The sequence below is a fragment of the Oncorhynchus mykiss genome, chromosome 19, assembly GCF_057628025.1.
Source record: "Oncorhynchus mykiss isolate SJ-2025 chromosome 19, ASM5762802v1, whole genome shotgun sequence".
In the NCBI taxonomy this organism is placed as follows: Eukaryota; Metazoa; Chordata; class Actinopteri; order Salmoniformes; family Salmonidae; genus Oncorhynchus; species Oncorhynchus mykiss.
Window position 1 is genome coordinate 73,054,111 of NC_143040.1, and position 24,742 is coordinate 73,078,852.

Here is a 24,742-nt window from a genome sequence, read left to right on the forward strand (position 1 = left end):
GTTAAGGGTTTAGATTTAAAATCAGATTTTGTGACTTTGTGGCAGAGCCAAGCTAATGACCAGTGCAGAACTGCCTACAGGGCAAGATTCATGACAATAAATGCCAACCTGCGAAATGGAATTGATCCCAACTGTGACCAGCTGTAGTGTTACTGGGAGATGTGACCGCCTGTAGACTTGACACAAACATTCCACATTATTTCACTATTCCCAAAATATTATTACATTTTTTTCAGATATCCGGATAGTTTAAATTCGAAATATTTTTTTTACAAATGTAACGCTCTTGAGTTTTGACCAATCAGAATGACGCAAATCCTGTAGTTTTTCGCTAAAAACAACGGTGGAACAGAAGTCTGATTTTTGCCGTGATATAGAACGGGTTATTTTACAAAATGTTTATTTGGTGTTTTGCATTGATCTGTGTCTTGTGGAAACTGTTAAGGGGCAGACATGGAAATGCTATTTGAAGATAATAGCATAGCGATGTCAGGGCATGGCGATGTCAGGGCATAGCGATGTTAGGGCAGGGCGATGTCAGGGCAGGGCGATGTCAGGGCATAGCGATGTCAGGGCATAGCGATGTTAGGGCAGGGCGATGTCAGGGCATAGCGATGTCAGGGCATAGCGATGTCAGGGTATGGCGATGTCAGGGCAGGGCGATGTCAGGGCAGGGCAATGTCAGGGCAGGGCGATGTCAGGGCAGGGCGATGTCAGGGCATAGCGATGTCAGGGCAGGGCGATGTCAGGGCATAGCGATGTCAGGGCAGGGCGATGTCAGGACATAGCGATGTCAGGGCATAGCGATGTCAGGGCAGGGCGATGTCAGGGCAGGGCGATGTCAGGGCATAGCGATGTCAGGGCAGGGCGATGTCAGGGCAGGGCGATGTCAGGGCATAGCGATGTCAGGGCAGGGCGACGTCAGGGCATAGCGATGTCAGGGCAGGGCGACGTCAGGGCAGGGCGATGTCAGGGCAGGGCGATGTCAGGGCATAGCGATGTCAGGGCATAGCGATGTCAGGGCATGGCGATGTCAGGGCATGGCGATGTTAGGGCAGGGCGATGTCAGGGCATGGCGATGTCAGGGCATGGCGATGTCAGGGCATGGCGATGTTAGGGCAGGGCGATGTCAGGGCAGGGCGATGTCAGGGCATAGCGATGTCAGGGCAGGGCGATGTCAGGGCAGGGCGATGTCAGGGCATAGCGATGTCAGGGCAGGGCGATGTCAGGGCAGGGCGATGTTAGGGCAGGGCGATGTCAGGGCATGGCGATGTCAGGGCATGGCGATGTCAGGGCATGGCGATGTTAGGGCAGGGCGATGTCAGGGCAGGGCGATGTCAGGGCATAGCGATGTCAGGGCAGGGCGATGTCAGGGCAGGGCGATGTCAGGGCATAGCGATGTCAGGGCAGGGCGACGTCAGGGCAGGGCGATGTCAGGGCAGGGCGATGTCAGGGCATAGCGATGTCAGGGCATAGCGATGTCAGGGCATGGCGATGTCAGGGCATGGCGATGTTAGGGCAGGGCGATGTCAGGGCATGGCGATGTCAGGGCATGGCGATGTCAGGGCATGGCGATGTTAGGGCAGGGCGATGTCAGGGCATGGCGATGTCAGGGCAGGGCGATGTCAGGGCATAGCGATGTCAGGGCATAGCGATGTCAGGGCATAGCGATGTCAGGGCATAGCGATGTCAGGGCATAGCGATGTCAGGGCAGGGCGATGTCAGGGCATAGCGATGTCAGGGCATAGCGATGTGAGGGCATAGCGATGTCAGGGCAGGGCGATGTCAGGGCAGGGCGATGTCAGGGCATGGCGATGTCAGGACAGGGCGATGTCAGGGCATAGCGATGTCAGGGCATAGCGATGTCAGGGCAGGACGATGTCAGGGCATAGCGATGTCAGGGCATAGCGATGTCAGGGCAGGGCGATGTCAGGGCAGGGCGATGTCAGGGCAGGGCGATGTCAGGGCATAGCGATGTCAGGGCAGGGCGATGTCAGGGCATAGCGATGTCAGGGCAGGGCGATGTCAGGGCAGGGCGATGTCAGGGCAGGGCGATGTCAGGGCAGGGCGATGTCAGGGCATAGCGATGTCAGGGCATAGCGATGTCAGGGCAGGGCGATGTCAGGGCAGGGCGACGTCAGGGCAGGGCGATGTCAGGGCAGGGCGATGTCAGGGCATAGCGATGTCAGGGCATAGCGATGTCAGGGCATGGCGATGTCAGGGCATGGCGATGTTAGGGCAGGGCGATGTCAGGGCATGGCGATGTCAGGGCATGGCGATGTCAGGGCATGGCGATGTTAGGGCAGGGCGATGTCAGGGCAGGGCGATGTCAGGGCATAGCGATGTCAGGGCAGGGCGATGTCAGGGCAGGGCGATGTCAGGGCATAGCGATGTCAGGGCAGGGCGACGTCAGGGCAGGGCGATGTCAGGGCAGGGCGATGTCAGGGCATAGCGATGTCAGGGCATAGCGATGTCAGGGCATGGCGATGTCAGGGCATGGCGATGTTAGGGCAGGGCGATGTCAGGGCATGGCGATGTCAGGGCATGGCGATGTCAGGGCATGGCGATGTTAGGGCAGGGCGATGTCAGGGCATGGCGATGTCAGGGCAGGGCGATGTCAGGGCATAGCGATGTCAGGGCATAGCGATGTCAGGGCATAGCGATGTCAGGGCATAGCGATGTCAGGGCATAGCGATGTCAGGGCAGGGCGATGTCAGGGCATAGCGATGTCAGGGCATAGCGATGTGAGGGCATAGCGATGTCAGGGCAGGGCGATGTCAGGGCAGGGCGATGTCAGGGCATGGCGATGTCAGGACAGGGCGATGTCAGGGCATAGCGATGTCAGGGCATAGCGATGTCAGGGCAGGACGATGTCAGGGCATAGCGATGTCAGGGCATAGCGATGTCAGGGCAGGGCGATGTCAGGGCAGGGCGATGTCAGGGCAGGGCGATGTCAGGGCATAGCGATGTCAGGGCAGGGCGATGTCAGGGCATAGCGATGTCAGGGCAGGGCGATGTCAGGGCAGGGCGATGTCAGGGCATAGCGATGTCAGGGCATAGCGATGTTAGGGCAGGGCGATGTCAGGGCAGAGCGATGTCAGGGCATGGCGATGTCAGGGCAGGGCGATGTCAGGGCAGGGCGATGTCAGGGCAGGGCGATGTCAGGGCAGGGCGATGTCAGGGGGTTTCAAAATTTGCAGCAGTAGCTCAACGCCCGGTTATAAAAACTACATGCAAAAGTTTGTTATTTTATTAAATTAAGTATTTCAAATGTCATGGTATATCCTTGTAGGTAACAACGTCACAAGGATAGGCCTTTCTTTAAAAAGCAAGAATCTAAAACAGTTTACCACTCCAGTAATCTAATACTAACGTTCGTTTGGATATCCGGATAACCGTGCTCATTCGTAACACAACACAGTGAAATAAATACATTTGCAAGAAACAATAATGAAGATATTGGACCTTATGCAGGACAAAAGAGTGTACGATCTTAGTGGTTTTATCACATGTACTGTACATTGCAGTAAATGCATTCCCAAAATACCAAATTATTTTGTTCATGGCCATGACTGGACATGTTTCCGTGCTGGATTGCAATTGTTGTTGATGCTGATTGGAAGAATGGGAGAGGAGGAAGCTGATTGGAGGAATGGGCAGGAAGAGGGCGTGGTGTAGAATGCGGAGCAGGTGAATCAAAGAGAATAGAGACAGGGGTGCTGGTTCTTGTCTCAGTAGCCAGAGGTAAGCGTGTGATCCCTTTCTCCTCCTAAATGTACACCACCTGTGTTAGCTCAGCAGCTCCTATCTGGCACTAGCCATACTAAGCTCAGAGAATGATCTCTTTCTCTCAGTGGGAAAATAACAGTCATTATCAGAAAGTGTTCCAATCCAGTTCCAGCATGGCTGTATCTCTTTGTCTGGCACCCTGACATATCTGCCTGCCTAAGAACTGATCGAGGGGGTGAGAGGAGAGCTTTAGAGAGAGAGGCTTTCTGACTGTGGAAAAATTAAGAAACAGGAGAGGAGAGGGGAGATAGGAGAGGGGTGAGGAGAGAGAGGACAGGAATGAGGAGAAGGGTGAGGAGAGAGAGGAGATGACAGGAATGAGGAGAGAGAGGAGAGGAGTGAGGAGAGAGAGGAGAGGACAGGAATGAGGAGAGAGAGGAGAGGGGTGAGGAGAGAGAGGAGAGAGAGAGAGGAGATGACAGGAATGAGGAGAGAGAGGAGATGACAGGAATGAGGAGAGAGAGGAGAGGGGTGAGGAGAGAGAGGAGAGGATAGGAATGAGGAGAGAGAGGAGAGGATAGGAATGAGGAGAGAGAGGAGAGGATAGGAATGAGGAGAGAGAGGAGAGGATAGGAATGAGGAGAGAGAGGAGAGAGGAGAGCAAGGACACAGTTAGTCCTGAGATGGCAGCTGGAAACACTTCCCCCATCCCCAGAGCTGCACCTTCTAGATAGAGTTCACTATGCCCATCTAGTCACCTTACGACTAGGATAGCACACATGTATGTACAGTTGAAGTCGGAAGTTTACATACACCTTAGCCAAATAAATTTAAACTCAGTTTTTCACAATTCTTGACATTTAATACTAGTAAATACTCCCTGTCTTAGGTCAGTTAGGATCACCACGTTATTTAAAGAATGTTAAATGTCAGAATAATAGTAGACAGAATGATTTATTTCAGCTTTTATTTCTTTCATCACATTCCCAGTGGTCAGAAGTTTACATACACTCAATTAGTATTTGGTAGCGTTGCCTTTAAATTGTTTAACTTGGGTCAAACGTTTCAGGTAGCCTTCCACAAGCTTCCCACAATAAGTTGTGTGAATTTTGGCCCATTCTTCCAGACAGAGCTGGTGTAACTGAGTCAGGTTTGTAGGCCTCCTTGCACGCACACGCTTTTTCAGTTCTGCCCACAAATGTTCTATAGGATTGAGGTCATGGCGTTGTGATGGCCCCTCCAATACCTTGCCTTTGATGTCCTTAAGTCATTTTGCCACAACTTTGTGGCAAGCTTTAACTTCATGACTGATGTCTTGAGATGTTGCTTCAATATATCCACATCATTTTCTTTCCTCGTGATGCCATATATTTTGTGAAGTGCACCAGTCTCTCCTGCAGCAAAGCACCCCCACAACATGATGCTGCCACCCCCGTGCTTCACGGATGGGATGGTGTTCTTCAGCTTGCAAGCTTACCCCTTTTTCCTCCAAAACATAACGATGGTCATTATGGCCAAACAGTTCTATTTTTGTTTCATCAGACAAGAGGACATTTCTCCAAAAAGTACGAACTTTGTCCCCATTTGCAGTTGCAAACCATAGTCTGGCTATTTTATGGCGGTTTTGGAGCAGTGGCTTCTTCCTTGCCGAGCGGCCTTTCAGGTTATGTCGATATAGGACTCGTTTTACTGTGGATATTGATACTTTTGTACCTGTTTCCTCCAGCATCTTCACAAGGTCCTTTGCTGTTGTTCTGGGACTGATTTGCACTTTTCGCACCAAAGTACGTTCATCTCTAGGAGACAGAACGCGTCTCCTTCCTGAGCGGTATGACGGCTGAGTGGTCCCATGGTGTTAATACTTGCATACTGTTGTTTGTACAGATGAGCGTTGTACATTCAGGCGTTTGTAATTTGCTCCCAATTTGCTCATATTTGCTTTTTTCTGAATTCTTGGCTGATTTCTTTTGATTTTCCCATGATGTCAAGCAAAGAGGCACTGAGTTTGAAGGTAGGCTTTGAAATACATCCACAGGTACACCTCCAATTGAGTCAAATGATGTCCATTGGCCTATCAGAAGCTTCTAAAGCCATGACATTATTTTCTGGAATTGTCCAAGCTGTTTAAAGGCACAGTCAACTTAGTGTATGTAAACGTCTGACCCACTGGAATTGTGATACAGTGAATTATAAGTGAAAGTATCTGTCTGTAAACAATTGTTGGAAAAAGGACTTGTGTCATGCACAAAGTAGATGTCCTAACCGACTTCCCAAAACTATAGTTTGTTAACAAGAAATGTGTGGAGTGGTTGAAAAACGAGTTTTAATGACTCCAACCTAAGTGTATGTAAACTTCCGACTTCAACTGTATATACCCTACCATGCAGGACAGTAGCCTGGTACAGCTCTGCCAACAGTTCCATGTGTACCTGAACACCCAGCCCTGTCTCTAACCTGACCACCCAGCCCTGTCTCTAACCTGACCACCCAGCCCTGTCTCTAACCTGACCACCCAGCCCTGTCTCTAACCTGAACACCCAGCCCTGTCTCTAACCTGAACACCCAGCCCTGTCTCTAACCTGAACACCCAGCCCTGTCTCTAACCTGAACACCCAGCCCTGTCTCTAACCTGAACACCCAGCCCTGTCTCTAACCTGAACACCCAGCCCTGTCTCTAACCTGAACACCCAGCCCTGTCTCTAACCTGACCACCCAGCCCTGTCTCTAACCTGAACACCCAGCCCTGTCTCTAACCTGAACACCCAGCCCTGTCTCTAACCTGAACACCAAGCCCTGTCTCTAACCTGAACACCCAGCCCTGTCTCTAACCTGAACACCCAGCCCTGTCTCTAACCTGAACACCCAGCCCTGTCTCTAACCTGAACACCCAGCCCTGTCTCTAACCTGAACACCCAGCCCTGTCTCTAACCTGAACACCCAGCCCTGCCCCTAACCTCTAACGGTACCTGAACACCCAGCCCTGTCTCTAACCTGAACACCCAGCCCTGTCTCTAACCTGAACACCCAGCCCTGTCTCTAACCTGAACACCCAGCCCTGTCTCTAACCTGAACACCCAGCCCTGTCTCTAACCTGACCACCCAGCCCTGCCCCTAACCTCTAACGGTACCTGAACACCCAGCCGTGTCTCTAATCTCTCAAGGTACCTGAACACACAGGGGTCCTGTTGTGCACGGAGGAACCGCTGACTGGTTTGCCGTCGGTGGTGACACACCAGCAGTATCCTGTCAGAGTGTGACACTGCACCTGTAGAGAGCAGAAAGCACAGGACAGAGACAGGTGGGAAACAGGTACATGTATACTGGAGGGTCCATGACAATGGTGTCCCAAAATGTCCAGGTTTAAAAAAAAAAAAAAAAACAGAGAAAGTCTCCTATAATTCCTCCAACCGGGATTTTTGATTTCCTGCAAAGTTTCCCGGTGTTTTGCAATTGGCTCCCAGAGATGAAGACTCCTGAGAGAGACAGACCTGGGCGAAGGTTCCGTCCTCGTTGCATTCTGGGATGAAGATGGACCCCTGAGGTCTCTTAGCCTGCTCCAGAGCCTGATTCCTCTCCACCCTGCACTTAGACTGGCCTCCGTCTGAAATACAAACACAAGGACAGGTATACTGTACCTGTATTCATTCACCGTCACAGCATTCAAAACTACAGCTTGGAAGGTTGGTGGCTCCTTAATTAGGGAGGATGGGCTCGTGGTAAAGACCGGAGCAGAGTTGTTTCCAGGTGTTTGATTTACTACGTTCCAGACATTATTGAGCCTCCACTGAACTACAGGTACACCTGCCCTGCATTTACTGTCCCAGCATGCACAACCAGAGGACAGGTATACCTGCATTTACTGTCCCAGCATGCACAACCAGAGGACAGGTATACCTGCATTTACTGTCCCAGCATGCACAACCAGAGGACAGGTATACCTGCATTTACTGTCCCAGCATGCACAACCAGAGGACAGGTATACCTGCATTTACTGTCCCAGCATGCACAACCAGAGGACAGGTATACCTACATTTACTGTCCCAGCATGCACAACCAGAGGACAGGTATACCTGCATTTACTGTCCCAGCATGCACAACCAGAGGACAGGTATACCTGCATTTACTGTCCCAGCATGCACAACCAGAGAACAGGTATACCTGCATTTACTGTCCCAGCATGCACAACCAGAGGACAGGTATACCTGCATTTACTGTCCCAGCATGCACAACCAGAGAACAGGTATACCTGCATTCACTGTCCCAGCATGCACAACCAGAGGACAGGTATACCTGCATTTACTGTCCCAGCATGCACAACCAGAGGACAGGTATACCTGCATTTACTGTCCCAGCATGCACAACCAGAGGACAGGTACACCTGCATTTACTGTCCCAGCATGCACAACCAGAGGACAGGTATACCTGCATTTACTGTCCCAGCATGCACAACCAGAGGACAGGTATACCTGCATTTACTGTCCCAGCATGCACAACCAGAGGACAGGTATACCTGCATTTACTGTCCCAGCATGCACAACCAGAGGACAGGTATACCTACATTTACTGTCCCAGCATGCACAACCAGAGGACAGGTATACCTACATTTACTCTCCCAGCATGCACAACCAGAGGACAGGTATACCTGCATTTACTGTCCCAGCATGCACAACCAGAGGACAGGTATACCTGCATTTACTGTCCCAGCATGCACAACCAGAGGACAGGTATACCTACATTTACTGTCCCAGCATGCACAACCAGAGGACAGGTATACCTGCATTTACTGTCCCAGCATGCACAACCAGAGGACAGGTATACCTACATTTACTCTCCCAGCATGCACAACCAGAGGACAGGTATACCTACATTTACTGTCCCAGCATGCACAACCAGAGGACAGGTATACCTACATTTACTGTCCCAGCATGCACAACCAGAGGACAGGTATACCTGCATTTACTGTCCCAGCATGCACAACGGGTATAGAAAGGTAGGACCTTAATTTGATCAGTCTTTTGTTGCTTTGAATTCTTAAAATGTGTATTGTATTTTTTTTGTTTTAAAAATGCTTCTAAAGTTCGTTTTATATCCACTTTGAAATGTAAGACTTGATTTCCCCTAAAGAAAAATGTATCAACCCATACACAAATGTAAATGAATTATAAACTACATAATAGTTCTCATTTCCTGTGGTTGCAGGATACTCTTTCTGCTGTAACAAACTGGCTCAAATTAACATCCTAGATCTGTACTTGTATTAACTGAAACAACATCCCAACCCACTGGCTCACCTCTGCTAGCAACACACACTCTCTGTGCACCTACTTTATACTGACATCTCAACACTTAATTTGACAGTACATTCCAGACGTTTAAAAACATATTTACATGATTCCTTCGCCAGCAATGTTTAACATGTTTCGTACATTTGTATCATTCTATTCACAATGAAAGTGTTTAAAGCTCATTTTAGACCAATACATGCTTCCTGTAAGACCATATGATCTGTGACCCGTACATGGTGCAGACCACATCTCGGAGTCATTAGACCATATGATCTGTGACCCATACATGGTGCAGACCACATCTTGGGAGTCATTAGACCATATGATCTGTGACCCATACATGGTGCAGACCACATCTTGGGAGTCATTAGAACATATGATCTGTGACCCGTACATGGTGCAGACCACATCTTGGAAGTCATTAGACCATATGATCTGTGACCCGTACATGGTGCAGACCACATCTTGGGAGTCATTAGAACATATGATCTGTGACCCATACATGGTGCAGACCACATCTTGGGAGTCATTAGACCATATGATCTGTGACCCATACATGGTGCAGACCACATCTTGGTGTCATTAGACCATATGATCTGTGACCCGTACATGGTGCAGACCACATCTTGGGAGTCATTAGACCATATGATCTGTGACCCATACATGGTGCAGACCACATCTTGGGAGTCATTAGACCATATGATCTGTGACCCGTACATGGTGCAGACCACATCTTGGGAGTCATTAGACCATATGATCTGTGACCCATACATGGTGCAGACCACATCTTGGAGTCATTAGACCATATGATCTGTGACCCGTACATGGTGCAGACCACATCTTGGGAGTCATTAGAACATATGATCTGTGATCCGTACATGGTGCAGACCACATCTTGGGAGTCATTAGACCATATGATCTGTGACCCATACATGGTGCAGACCACATCTTGGAGTCATTAGACCATATGATCTGTGACCCGTACATGGTGCAGACCACATCTTGGGAGTCATTAGACCATATGATCTGTGACCCATACATGGTGCAGACCACATCTTGGAGTCATTAGACCATATGATCTGTGACCCGTACATGGTGCAGACCACATCTTGGGAGTCATTAGACCATATGATCTGTGACCCATACATGGTGCAGACCACATCTTGGAGTCATTAGACCATATGATCTGTGACCCGTACATGGTGCAGACCACATCTTGGAGTCATTAGACCATATGATCTGTGACCCGTACATGGTGCAGACCACATCTTGGAGTCATTAGACCATATGATCTGTGATCCGTACATGTTGCAGACCACATCTTGGAGTCATTAGACCATATGATCTGTGATCCGTACATGGTGCAGACTGTCGGCAGCGTAGCCTAGTGGTTAGAGCGTTGGACTAGTAACCAGAAGGTTGTGAGTTCAAACCCCCGAGCTGACAAGGTACAAATCTGTCGTTCTGCCCCGTCATTGAAAATAAGAATTTGTTCTTAACTGACTTGCCTGGTTAAATAAAGGTAAAAAAAAATAAATAAAAAAAAGACCACATCTTGGAGTCATTAGACCATATGATCTGTGACCCGTACATGGTGCAGACCACATCTTGGGAGTCATTAGACCATATGATCTGTGACCCATACATGGTGCAGACCACATCTTGGGAGTCATTAGACCATATGATCTGTGACCCATACATGGTGCAGACCACATCTTGGGAGTCATTAGACCATATGATCTGTGACCCGTACATGTTGCAGACCACATCTTGGGAGTCATTAGACCATATGATCTGTGACCCGTACATGTTGCAGACCACATCTTGGGAGTCATTAGACCATATGATCTGTGACCCGTACATGGTGCAGACCACATCTTGGGAGTCATTAGACCATATGATCTGTGACCCGTACATGGTGCAGACCACATCTTGGGAGTCATTAGACCATATGATCTGTGACCCGTACATGGTGCAGACCACATCTTGGGAGTCATTAGACCATATGATCTGTGACCCGTACATGGTGCAGACCATATGATCTGTGACCCGTACATGGTGCAGACCATATGATCTGTGACCCGTACATGGTGCAGACCACATCTTGGGAGTCATTAGACCATATGATCTGTGACCCGTACATGGTGCAGACCACATCTTGGGAGTCATTAGACCATATGATCTGTGACCCGTACATGGTGCAGACCATATGATCTGTGACCCGTACATGGTGCAGACCACATCTTGGGAGTCATTAGACCATATGATCTGTGACCCGTACATGGTGCAGACCACATCTTGGGAGTCATTAGACCATATGATCTGTGACCCGTACATGGTGCAGACCATATGATCTGTGACCCGTACATGGTGCAGACCACATCTTGGGAGTCATTAGACCATATGATCTGTGACCCGTACATGGTGCAGACCATATCTTGGGAGTCATTAGACCATATGATCTGTGACCCGTACATGGTGCAGACCACATCTTGGGAGTCATTAGACCATATGATCTGTGACCCATACATGGTGCAGACCACATCTTGGAGTCATTAGACCATATGATCTGTGACCCGTACATGGTGCAGACCACATCTTGGGAGTCATTAGAACATATGATCTGTGATCCGTACATGGTGCAGACCACATCTTGGGAGTCATTAGACCATATGATCTGTGACCCATACATGGTGCAGACCACATCTTGGAGTCATTAGACCATATGATCTGTGACCCGTACATGGTGCAGACCACATCTTGGGAGTCATTAGACCATATGATCTGTGACCCATACATGGTGCAGACCACATCTTGGAGTCATTAGACCATATGATCTGTGATCCGTACATGGTGCAGACTGTCGGCAGCGTAGCCTAGTGGTTAGAGCGTTGGACTAGTAACCAGAAGGTTGTGAGTTCAAACCCCCGAGCTGACAAGGTACAAATCTGTCGTTCTGCCCCTGAACAGGCAGTTAACCCACTGTTCCCAGGCCGTCATTGAAAATAAGAATTTGTTCTTAACTGACTTGCCTGGTTAAATAAAGGTAAAAAAAAATAAATAAAAAAAAGACCACATCTTGGAGTCATTAGACCATATGATCTGTGACCCGTACATGGTGCAGACCACATCTTGGGAGTCATTAGACCATATGATCTGTGACCCATACATGGTGCAGACCACATCTTGGGAGTCATTAGACCATATGATCTGTGACCCATACATGGTGCAGACCACATCTTGGGAGTCATTAGACCATATGATCTGTGACCCGTACATGTTGCAGACCACATCTTGGGAGTCATTAGACCATATGATCTGTGACCCGTACATGTTGCAGACCACATCTTGGGAGTCATTAGACCATATGATCTGTGACCCGTACATGGTGCAGACCACATCTTGGGAGTCATTAGACCATATGATCTGTGACCCGTACATGGTGCAGACCACATCTTGGGAGTCATTAGACCATATGATCTGTGACCCGTACATGGTGCAGACCACATCTTGGGAGTCATTAGACCATATGATCTGTGACCCGTACATGGTGCAGACCACATCTTGGGAGTCATTAGACCATATGATCTGTGACCCGTACATGGTGCAGACCATATGATCTGTGACCCGTACATGGTGCAGACCACATCTTGGGAGTCATTAGACCATATGATCTGTGACCCGTACATGGTGCAGACCACATCTTGGGAGTCATTAGACCATATGATCTGTGACCCGTACATGGTGCAGACCATATGATCTGTGACCCGTACATGGTGCAGACCACATCTTGGGAGTCATTAGACCATATGATCTGTGACCCGTACATGGTGCAGACCATATCTTGGGAGTCATTAGACCATATGATCTGTGACCCGTACATGGTGCAGACCACATCTTGGGAGTCATTAGACCATATGATCTGTGACCCATACATGGTGCAGACCACATCTTGGAGTCATTAGACCATATGATCTGTGACCCGTACATGGTGCAGACCACATCTTGGGAGTCATTAGACCATATGATCTGTGACCCGTACATGGTGCAGACCACATCTTGGAGTCATTAGACCATATGATCTGTGACCCGTACATGGTGCAGACCACATCTTGGGAGTCATTAGACCATATGATCTGTGACCCATACATGGTGCAGACCACATCTTGGGAGTCATTAGACCATATGATCTGTGACCCGTACATGGTGCAGACCACATCTTGGGAGTCATTAGACCATATGATCTGTGACCCGTACATGGTGCAGACCACATCTTGGGAGTCATTAGACCATATGATCTGTGACCCGTACATGGTGCAGACCATATGATCTGTGACCCATACATAGTGCAGACCATATGATCTGTGACCCGTACATGGTGCAGACCACATCTTGGGAGTCATTAGACCATATGATCTGTGACCCGTACATGGTGCAGACCATATCTTGGGAGTCATTAGACCATATGATCTGTGACCCGTACATGGTGCAGACCACATCTTGGCCTCATTATACTCCCTATTGTGTGCTCTAAAATATGGAGTATTTCTCAGGATTTTTTCTTAATATTAACAACATTTTATATATATATATATCTTGATGGTCCAGGGACCCCCTCCGATGCAAACCGGCAACCCAGGAACCCCAATCATACGTTAGTAAAACAATTGATGTCTATCAGGTGAATGATAATGGCAAGGAGAAGTAATCAACATTTTAAAATGAATAGATTTGGTAGGTAGTTTTTCATTATTTCAATCCCACATTAGGATTGGAAAAGGGGTCTGTTACTTTAGAAGACTAGGTAGCAGAGTGGGTTCTGTTACTTTAGAAGACTAGGTAGCAGAGTGGGTTCTGTTACTTTAGAAGACTAGGTAGCAGAGTGGGTTCTGATACTTTAGAAGACTAGGTAGCAGAGTGGGTTCTGATACTTTAGAAGACTAGGTAGCAGAGTGGGTTCTGATACTTTAGAAGACTAGGTAGCAGAGTGGGTTCTGTTACTTTAGAAGACTAGGTAGCAGAGTGGGTTCTGTTACTTTAGAAGACTAGGTAGCAGAGTGGGTTCTGTTACTTTAGAAGACTAGGTAGCAGAGTGGGTTCTGATACTTTAGAAGACTAGGTAGCAGAGTGGGTTCTGTTACTTTAGAAGACTAGGTAGCAGAGTGGGTTCTGATACTTTAGAAGACTAGGTAGCAGAGTGGGTTCTGATACTTTAGAAGACTAGGTAGCAGAGTGGGTTCTGTTACTTTAGAAGACTAGGTAGCAGAGTGGGTTCTGATACTTTAGAAGACTAGGTAGCAGAGTGGGTTCTGATACTTTAGAAGACTAGGTAGCAGAGTGGGTTCTGATACTTTAGAAGACTAGGTAGCAGAGTGGGTTCTGTTACTTTAGAAGACTAGGTAGCAGAGTGGGTTCTGATACTTTAGAAGACTAGGTAGCAGAGTGGGTTCTGTTACTTTAGAAGACTAGGTAGCAGAGTGGGTTCTGTTACTTTAGAAGACTAGGTAGCAGAGTGGGTTCTGTTACTTTAGAAGACTAGGTAGCAGAGTGGGTTCTGATACTTTAGAAGACTAGGTAGCAGAGTGGGTTCTGATACTTTAGAAGACTAGGTAGCAGAGTGGGTTCTGTTACTTTAGAAGACTAGGTAGCAGAGTGGGTTCTGTTACTTTAGAAGACTAGGTAGCAGAGTGGGTTCTGTTACTTTAGAAGACTAGGTAGCAGAGTGGGTTCTGTTACTTTAGAAGACTAGGTAGCAGAGTGGGTTCTGTTACTTTAGAAGACTAGGTAGCAGAGTGGGTTCTGATACTTTAGAAGACTAGGTAGCAGAGTGGGTTCTGATACTTTAGAAGACTAGGTAGCAGAGTGGGTTCTGATACTTTAGAAGACTAGGTAGCAGAGTGGGTTCTGATACTTTAGAAGACTAGGTAGCAGAGTGGGTTCTGATACTTTAGAAGACTAGGTAGCAGAGTGGGTTCTGATACTTTAGAAGACTAGGTAGCAGAGTGGGTTCTGATACTTTAGAAGACTAGGTAGCAGAGTGGGTTCTGATACTTTAGAAGACTAGGTAGCAGAGTGGGTTCTGATACTTTAGAAGACTAGGTAGCAGAGTGGGTTCTGATACTTTAGAAGACTAGGTAGCAGAGTGGGTTCTGATACTTTAGAAGACTAGGTAGCAGAGTGGGTTCTGATACTTTAGAAGACTAGGTAGCAGAGTGGGTTCTGATACTTTAGAAGACTAGGTAGCAGAGTGGGGTCTGTTACTTTAGAAGACTAGGTAGCAGAGTGGGTTCTGATACTTTAGAAGACTAGGTAGCAGAGTGGGTTCTGATACTTTAGAAGACTAGGTAGCAGAGTGGGTTCTGTTACTTTAGAAGACTAGGTAGCAGAGTGGGTTCTGTTACTTTAGAAGACTAGGTAGCAGAGTGGGTTCTGTTACTTTAGAAGACTAGGTAGCAGAGTGGGTTCTGATACTTTAGAAGACTAGGTAGCAGAGTGGGGTCTGTTACTTTAGAAGACTAGGTAGCAGAGTGGGTTCTGATACTTTAGAAGACTAGGTAGCAGAGTGGGTTCTGTTACTTTAGAAGACTAGGTAGCAGAGTGGGTTCTGTTACTTTAGAAGACTAGGTAGCAGAGTGGGGTCTGTTACTTTAGAAGACTAGGTAGCAGAGTGGGTTCTGATACTTTAGAAGACTAGGTAGCAGAGTGGGGTCTGTTACTTTAGAAGACTAGGTAGCAGAGTGGGTTCTGATACTTTAGAAGACTAGGTAGCAGAGTGGGTTCTGATACTTTAGAAGACTAGGTAGCAGAGTGGGTTCTGTTACTTTAGAAGACTAGGTAGCAGAGTGGGTTCTGTTACTTTAGAAGACTAGGTAGCAGAGTGGGTTCTGATACTTTAGAAGACTAGGTAGCAGAGTGGGTTCTGATACTTTAGAAGACTAGGTAGCAGAGTGGGGTCTGTTACTTTAGAAGACTAGGTAGCAGAGTGGGTTCTGATACTTTAGAAGACTAGGTAGCAGAGTGGGTTCTGATACTTTAGAAGACTAGGTAGCAGAGTGGGGTCTGATACTTTAGAAGACTAGGTAGCAGAGTGGGTTCTGATACTTTAGAAGACTAGGTAGCAGAGTGGGTTCTGATACTTTAGAAGACTAGGTAGCAGAGTGGGTTCTGATACTTTAGAAGACTAGGTAGCAGAGTGGGTTCTGTTACTTTAGAAGACTAGGTAGCAGAGTGGGTTCTGATACTTTAGAAGACTAGGTAGCAGAGTGGGTTCTGTTACTTTAGAAGACTAGGTAGCAGAGTGGGTTCTGATACTTTAGAAGACTAGGTAGCAGAGTGGGTTCTGTTACTTTAGAAGACTAGGTAGCAGAGTGGGTTCTGTTACTTTAGAAGACTAGGTAGCAGAGTGGGTTCTGATACTTTAGAAGACTAGGTAGCAGAGTGGGTTCTGATACTTTAGAAGACTAGGTAGCAGAGTGGGTTCTGTTACTTTAGAAGACTAGGTAGCAGAGTGGGTTCTGATACTTTAGAAGACTAGGTAGCAGAGTGGGTTCTGATACTTTAGAAGACTAGGTAGCAGAGTGGGTTCTGATACTTTAGAAGACTAGGTAGCAGAGTGGGTTCTGTTACTTTAGAAGACTAGGTAGCAGAGTGGGTTCTGATACTTTAGAAGACTAGGTAGCAGAGTGGGTTCTGTTACTTTAGAAGACTAGGTAGCAGAGTGGGTTCTGTTACTTTAGAAGACTAGGTAGCAGAGTGGGTTCTGTTACTTTAGAAGACTAGGTAGCAGAGTGGGTTCTGTTACTTTAGAAGACTAGGTAGCAGAGTGGGTTCTGTTACTTTAGAAGACTAGGTAGCAGAGTGGGTTCTGTTACTTTAGAAGACTAGGTAGCAGAGTGGGGTCTGTTACTTTAGAAGACTAGGTAGCAGAGTGGGTTCTGTTACTTTAGAAGACTAGGTAGCAGAGTGGGTTCTGTTACTTTAGAAGACTAGGTAGCAGAGTGGGGTCTGTTACTTTAGAAGACTAGGTAGCAGAGTGGGTTCTGTTACTTTAGAAGACTAGGTAGCAGAGTGGGTTCTGTTACTTTAGAAGACTAGGTAGCAGAGTGGGTTCTGTTACTTTAGAAGACTAGGTAGCAGAGTGGGGTCTGTTACTTTAGAAGACTAGGTAGCAGAGTGGGTTCTGTTACTTTAGAAGACTAGGTAGCAGAGTGGGTTCTGTTACTTTAGAAGACTAGGTAGCAGAGTGGGTTCTGTTACTTTAGAAGACTAGGTAGCAGAGTGGGTTCTGTTACTTTAGAAGACTAGGTAGCAGAGTGGGTTCTGTTACTTTAGAAGACTAGGTAGCAGAGTGGGGTCTGTTACTTTAGAAGAAATTGAACATTTTATACATGTAAAAGGTCATTAACCAATCACAGCCCTCCCGTAGGATTTCAGATTCAGCAAATCACCAGCAGTTCACGTGGACCTGGCCTGGGCTTGAGTTCAACAGCTCTGTCCGCGTTGTGGATGTGACTGAAATGGCACCCTATTCCCTATATAGTGCACTACTTTAGACCAGAGCCCTATTCCCTATATAGTGCACTACTTTAGACCAGAGCCCTATTCCCTATATAGTGCACTACTTTAGACCAGAGACCCTATTCCCTATATAGTGCACTACTTTAGACCAGCGCCCCCAAAGACAGAAATATTACTAGAGACAGACAGACAGACAGACAGACAGGCAGGCAGGCAGGCAGGCAGGCAGGCAGACAGACCTTCCAGTTCCAGGTTCTTCCCCTCTGAGACTGATGTTGGAGCAGGAACTACTGGAAGCTGGTCAATCCTCACCGAGTTTTTACCTGAAACACAAAAGACCAGCCACAATGTGAGTGTGAGTGTGTGTGTGTGTGTGTGTGTGTGTGTGTGCGTTTGCTTGTGTGCGTGTGCGCATGCGCGTGCGCGTGCGTGTGTGTGTATAGCGCTCCTACACAATGTATGTATGTGGGTCTCAGCCTCACCTCGACATCGTCCGCGGTGTGCCAGCGTCAGAGAACGGTCCTTGCAGCGCGCCCTCTGCAGGTCACAGCCGGTATCGTAGCTCCGCCCATCAGAGCCACACACCGGCTTGCCCTGTGTCCGGGAACAGATGATCCCACAGTGGGTCTCCCTGTCTCCTATCAGCCACTGTTGGGGAAACGCCACAGAATTACAACGAGTAGAATGGGCTGGACATCCACATTCAAGTCAATGATGCCATGCCATAATGGATAGACTTGTCTGACAGCCATTTTGAGTCTGTCCCATAGAGAATGATAGATGACTCTAGTGGCCAAAAGGACATATTAGTATGGGCAGAACGATTCAGGGCTTCCACCCATTTTAATGAAGTCAACTGGGTGAGAGTTCGAGTCATGTCCAACCGGGCTATCGGGAGGGATCTGCCAATCATGAATAAAAAAAATGTACTACTTCAAAATGGAGATAGCCTCAATGGAGCTGCCCATGCTGTCACAGCCTGTATAATGGCACAGAAACAAAGACAAGTCCTCCATTTATCTCTACTGTCTGTCTCCATGGAGGCAAAGCAGGAAGTTCAGTATTCAGTCTGCTTTTTATTAACATTCAAATCAACTGACATTCAATTTTAATGAGGAACAGCACTGTCACAGCCAGCACAGCAGGGCCTGGAAAACAACACAGCCAGCACAGTTAGGCCTGGAGAACACAGCCAGCACAGTTAGGCCTGGAACAACACAGCCAGCACAGTTAGGCCTGGAGAACACAGCCAGCACAGTCAGGCCTGGAGAACACAGCCAGCACAGTTAGGCCTGGAGAACACAGCCAGCACAGTTAGGCCTGGAGAACACAGCCAGCACAGTTAGGCCTGGAGAACACAGCCAGCACAGTTAGGCCTGGAGAACCTGCCAGCACAGTTAGGCCTGGAACAACACAGCCAGCACAGTTAGGCCTGGACCAACACAACCAGCACAGTTAGGCCTGGAGAACACAGCCAGCACAGTTAGGCCTGGACCAACACAGTTAGGCCTGGAGAACACAGCCAGCACAGTTAGGCCAGGAACAACACAGCCAGTTAGGCCTGGAACAACACAGCCAGCACAGTTAGGCCTGGAGAACACAGCCAGCACAGTTAGGCCTGGAACAACACAGCCAACACAGTTAGGCCTGGAGAACACAGCCAGCACAGTTAGGCCTGGAGAACACAGCCAACACAGTTAGGCCTGGAACAACACAGTCAACACAGTTAGGCCTGGAGAACACAGCCAACACAGTTAGGCCTGGAACAACACAGTCAACACAGTTAGGCCTGGAACAACACAGCCAGTTAGGCCTGGAACAACACAGCCAGTTAGGCCTGGAACAACACAGCCAGTTAGGCCTGGAACAACACAGCCAGTTAGGCCTGGAACAACACAGCCAGTTAGGCCTAGAACAACACAGCCAGTTAGGCCTGGAACAACACAGCCAGTTAGGCCTGGAACAACACAGCCAGTTAGGCCTGGAACAACACAGCCAGTTAGGCCTGGAACAACACAGCCAGTTAGACCTGGAACAACACAGCCAGTTAGGCCTGGAACAACACAGCCAGTTAGGCCTGGAACAACACAGCCAGTTAGGCCTGGAACAACACAGCCAGTTAGGCCTGGAACAACACAACCACTTAGGCCTGGAACAACACAGCCAGTTAGGCCTGGAACAACACAGCCAGTTAGGCCTGGAACAACACAGCCAGTTAGGCCCGGAACAACACAGCCAGTTAGGCCTGGAACAACACAGCCAGTTAGGCCTGGAACAACACAGCCAGTTAGGCCTGGAACAACACAGCCAGTTAGGCCTGGAACAACACAGCCAGTTAGGCCCAGAACAACACAGCCAGTTAGACCTGGAACAACACAGCCAGTTAGGCCTGGAACAACACAGCCAGTTAGGCCTGGAACAACACAGCCAGTTAGGCCTGGAACAACACAGACAGTTAGGCCCGGAACAACACAGCCAGTTAGGCCTGGAACAACACAACCAGTTAGGCCTGTAACAACACAGCCAGTTAGACCTGGAACAACACAGCCAACACAGTTAGGCCTAGAACAACACAGACAGTTAGGCCTAGAACAACACAGCCAGTTAGGCCTGGAACAACACAGCCAGTTAGGCCTAGAACAACACAGACAGTTAGGCCTGGAACAACACAGCCAACACAGTTAGGCCTAGAACAACACAGCCAGTTAGGCCTAGAACAACACAGCCAGTTAGGCCTGGAACAACACAGACAGTTAGGCCTGGAACAACACAGCCAACACAGTTAGGCCTAGAACAACACAGCCAGTTAGGCCTAGAACAACACAGACAGTTAGGCCTGGAACAACACAGCCAACACAGTTAGGCCTAGAACAACACAGCCAGTTAGGCCTAGAACAACACAGACAGTTAGGCCTGGAACAACACAGCCAGTTAGGCCCGGAACAACACACCCAGTTAGGCCTGGAACAACACAGCCAGTTAGGCCTAGAACAACACAGACAGTTAGGCCTGGAACAACACAGCCAACACAGTTAGGCCTAGAACAACACAGCCAGTTAGGCCTAGAACAACACAGACAGTTAGGCCTGGAACAACACAGCCAGTTAGACCTGGAACAACACAGCCAACACAGTTAGGCCTAGAACAACACAGCCAGTTAGGCCTAGAACAACACAGACAGTTAGGCCTGGAACAACACAGCCAACACAGTTAGGCCTAGAACAACACAGCCAGTTAGGCCTAGAACAACACAGACAGTTAGGCCTGGAACAACACAGACAGTTAGGCCTGGAACAACACAGCCAGTTAGGCCTGGAACAACACAGCCAACACAGTTAGGCCTGGAACAACACAGCCAGTTAGGCCTGGAACAACACAGCCAGTTAGGCCTGGAACAACACAGCCAACACAGTTAGGCCTAGAACTGGCACCTTTCTGCTGCATTTCGAAGATGGTGGTAGAAAATAAACGGTTCATACCCAAGAAGACTCAAGGCTGTAATAACTGCCAAAGATTATTCAACAAAGAACTGAGTAAAGGGTCTGAATACTTCTGTAAATGTGATATTTCTGGTTTTGCTTTGTCAGTCAACCAGTCAGTCAACCAATCAACCAGTCATCCAATCAATCAGTCAACCAGAATATCAGTCAACCAGTTAGTCAACCAACCAGTTAGTCAACCAACCAGTCAACCAACCAGTCAACCAGTCAGTCAACCAATCAGTAAATCAGTCAACCAGTCAGTCAGTAAATCAGTCAACCAGTCAATCAACCAGTCAACCAGTCGACCAGTTAATCATATCAAATCAAATCAGTCAACCAGTCAACCAGTCAGTCAACCAGTCAACCAGTCGACCAGTTCATCAAATCAAATCAAATCAGTCAACCAGTCACCCAGTCGACCAGTCAATCAAATCAAATCAAATCAGTCAACCAGTCAATCAACCAGTTGCCAGAGCTAGTCCGTTGGTTCCAAGATGAAATCCTTGTTTCTACGGTCCACAGGACCTTTCTTATTTCACTGACACCTGCTGCCATCTGCCAGCGTTACCCATCAGCCCAGCGAAGTCCAGATAACACACATAGCAATGACCCCACAGTGAGTCTGATGTACTGCCAGTGCAAAGGAAGAGTATAACGTCTGGACATACAGTATGCCACATTCATTCAACATCATACAGATCACCAGTTAAAGCAATTGTACTGTACATCCCAAATGGTACACTATTCCCTAAATACTACACTACTTTAGACCAGGGCCCAAGTAGTGTACTATATTAAATAAAGGTGAAAGAGAAAAAGAAGAAAAAATGTATATATTTATATACGGAATTGTGTGCTATTTGGGAAGAAGACAAAGTCTACAGTGAAGAAAAGACAGAAGGTTATCCTTACATATTAATAAAAGACAGTGAGAACTCAACTTTCAATGCAATGTCCAAAATAAAGAGCTTTTGATGCCACTGAGGTCCTGGAGATGGAGAGCCATAGAGGTCTGATTTAACAGACTGAGAGCCATAGAGGTCTGGATTAACAGACTGAGAGCCATAGAGGTCTGGTTTAACAGACTGAGAGCCATAGAAGTCTGGTTTAACAGACTGAGAGCCATAGAGGTCTGGATTAACAGACTGAGAGCCATAGAGGTCTGGATTAACAGACTGAGAGCCATAGAAGTCTGTTTTAACAGACTGAGAGCCATAGAGGTCTGGATTAACAGACTGAGAGCCATAGAGGTCTGGTTTAACAGACTGAGAGCCATAGAGGTCTGGATTAACAGACTGAGAGCCATAGAGGTCTGGATTAAGAGCCATAGAGGTCTGGATTAACAGACTGAGAGCCATAGAGGTCTGGTTTAACAGACTGAGAGCCATAGAGGTCTGATTTAACAGACTGAGAGCCATAGAGGTCTGGTTTAACAGACTGAGAGCCATAGAGGTCTGGATTAACAGACTGAGAGCCATAGAGGTCTGGATTAACAGACTGAGAGCCATAGAAGTCTGTTTTAACAGACTGAGAGCCATAGAGGTCTGGTTTAACAGACTGAGAGCCATAGAAGTCTGGTTTAACAGACTGAGAGCCATAGAGGTCTGGTTTAACAGACTGAGAGCCATAGAGGTCTGGATTAACAGACTGAGAGCCATAGAGGTCTGGATTAACAGACTGAGAGCCATAGAAGTCTGTTTTAACAGACTGAGAGCCATAGAAGTCTGGTTTAACAGACTGAGAGCCATAGAGGTCTGTTTTAACAGACTGAGAGCCATAGAGGTCTGTTTTAACAGACTGAGAGCCATAGAGGTCTGTTTTAACAGACTGAGAGCCATAGAAGTCTGGTTTAACAGACTGAGAGCCATAGAGGTCTGTTTTAACAGACTGAGAGCCATAGAAGTCTGGTTTAACAGACTGACATCATCAGAGGAGGTTTGGTTTAACAGACTGACAGAGAGACAATGGGGGGAGGGATGGGTGCACTAATGTTCCTTAAACACTGACAGATAAACATGTCAACAAACAAACAAACCCTTCCAGGAACCACGGGAACCACACCTCACAATACAATCAGTCAAGGAGAGGATCCTCATTCTGTTAAGTCCCAGACACAATCTCAACTCTCTCAGGGGTTCAATCATCTGTTAAATCCCAGACACAATCTCAACTCTGTTAGAGGTTCAATCACCTGTTAAGTCCCAGACACAATCTCAACTCTGTTAGAGGTTCAATCACCTGTTAAGTCCCAGACACAATCTCAACTCTCTCAGAGGAATTACATACAGTTAAAGTCAGAAGTTTACATACACCTTAGCAAAATACATTTAAACTTAGTTTTTCAAAAAATTCCCTGTCTTAGGTCGGTTAGGATCAACACTTTATTTAAAGAATGTGAAATGTCAGAATAATAGAAGAGAGAATGATTTAATTCAGCTTTTATTTATTTCATCACATTCCCAGTGGGTCAGAAGTTTCCATACAATCAATTAGTATTTGGTAGCATTGCCTTTAAATTGTTTAACTTGGGTCAAACATTTAGCCTTCCACAAGTTTCCCACATTAATTTGGGTGAATTTTGGCCGATTCCCCCTGACAGAGCTGGTGTAACTGAGTAAGGTTTGTAGGCCTCCTTGCTCGCACACTTTTTCAGTTCTGCCCACACATTTTCTATAGAATTGAGGTCAGGGCTTTGTGATGGCCACTCCAATACCTTGACTTTGTTGTCCTTAAGCCATTTTGCCACAACTTTGGAAGTATGCTTGGGGTCATTGTCCATTTGGAAGACCCATTTGTGCCCGAGCTTTAACTTCTGATGTGTTGAGATGTTGCTTCAATATATCCACATAATTTTGCCTCCTCATGAAACCATCTATTTTTCTATTTTGTGAAGTGCACCAGTCCCTCCTGCAGCAAAGCACCCCCACAACATGATGCTGCCACCCCCGTGCTTCATGGTTGGGATGGTGTCTTCAGCTTGCAAGCCTCCCCCTTTTTCCTCCAAACATAACGATGGCCATTATGGCCAAACAATTCTATTTTTGTTTCATCAGACTAGAGGACATTTCTCCCAAAAGTACAATCTTTGTCCCCATGTGCAGTTGCAAACCGTAGTCTGGCTTTTTTATGGCGGTTTTAGAGCAGTGGCTTCTTCCTTGCTGAGCTGCCTTTCAGGTTATGTCATTATAGGACTTGTTTTACTGTGGATATAGATACTTTTGTACCTGTTTCCTCCAGCATCTTCACAAGGTCCTTTGCTGTTCTGGGATTGATTTGCACTTTCACACCAAAGTACGTTCATCTCTAGGAGACAGAACGCGTCTCCTTCCTGAGCGGTATGACGGCTGTGTGGTCCCATGGTGTTTATACTTGCGTACCATTGTTTGTACACATGAACGTGGTACATCCACAGGTACACCTCCAATTAACTCAAATGATTTTCTGGAATTTTCCAGTTAGCCTATCAGAAGCTTCTAAAGCCATGACATTATTTTCTGGAATTTTCCAAGCTGTTTAAAGGCACAGTCAACTTAGTGTATGTAAACTTCTGACCCACTGGAATTGTGATACAGTGAATTATAAGTGAAATAATCTGTCTGTAAACAATTGTTGGAAAAATGACTTGTGTCAAGCACAAAGTAGATGTCCTAACCGACTTGCCAAAACTATAGTTTGTTAACAAGAAATTTGTGGAGTGGTTGAAAAATGAGTTTTAATGACGCCAACCTA

At 47.3% G+C, this 24,742-nt stretch overlaps 1 protein-coding gene across 28 annotated transcripts in view; it reads right to left on the reverse strand.

Annotated features, from left to right (window-relative positions):
• Nucleotides 1–24,742, reverse strand: part of smoc1 (SPARC related modular calcium binding 1) — a 187,416-nt gene that overhangs the window by 111,799 nt on the left and 50,875 nt on the right. For all 28 annotated transcript variants that reach the window (XM_090211699.1, XM_036955379.2, XM_090211698.1 and 25 more), the window contains exons 2-5: nt 18,014–18,179; nt 17,771–17,854; nt 7,218–7,330; nt 6,895–6,994 (exon numbers count right to left, since the gene is read on the reverse strand). In XM_090211699.1, the coding sequence (XP_090067825.1) occupies nt 6,895–6,994; nt 7,218–7,330; nt 17,771–17,854; nt 18,014–18,179 (463 nt within the window). The remainder of the gene's footprint in view (nt 1–6,894; nt 6,995–7,217; nt 7,331–17,770; nt 17,855–18,013; nt 18,180–24,742) is intronic.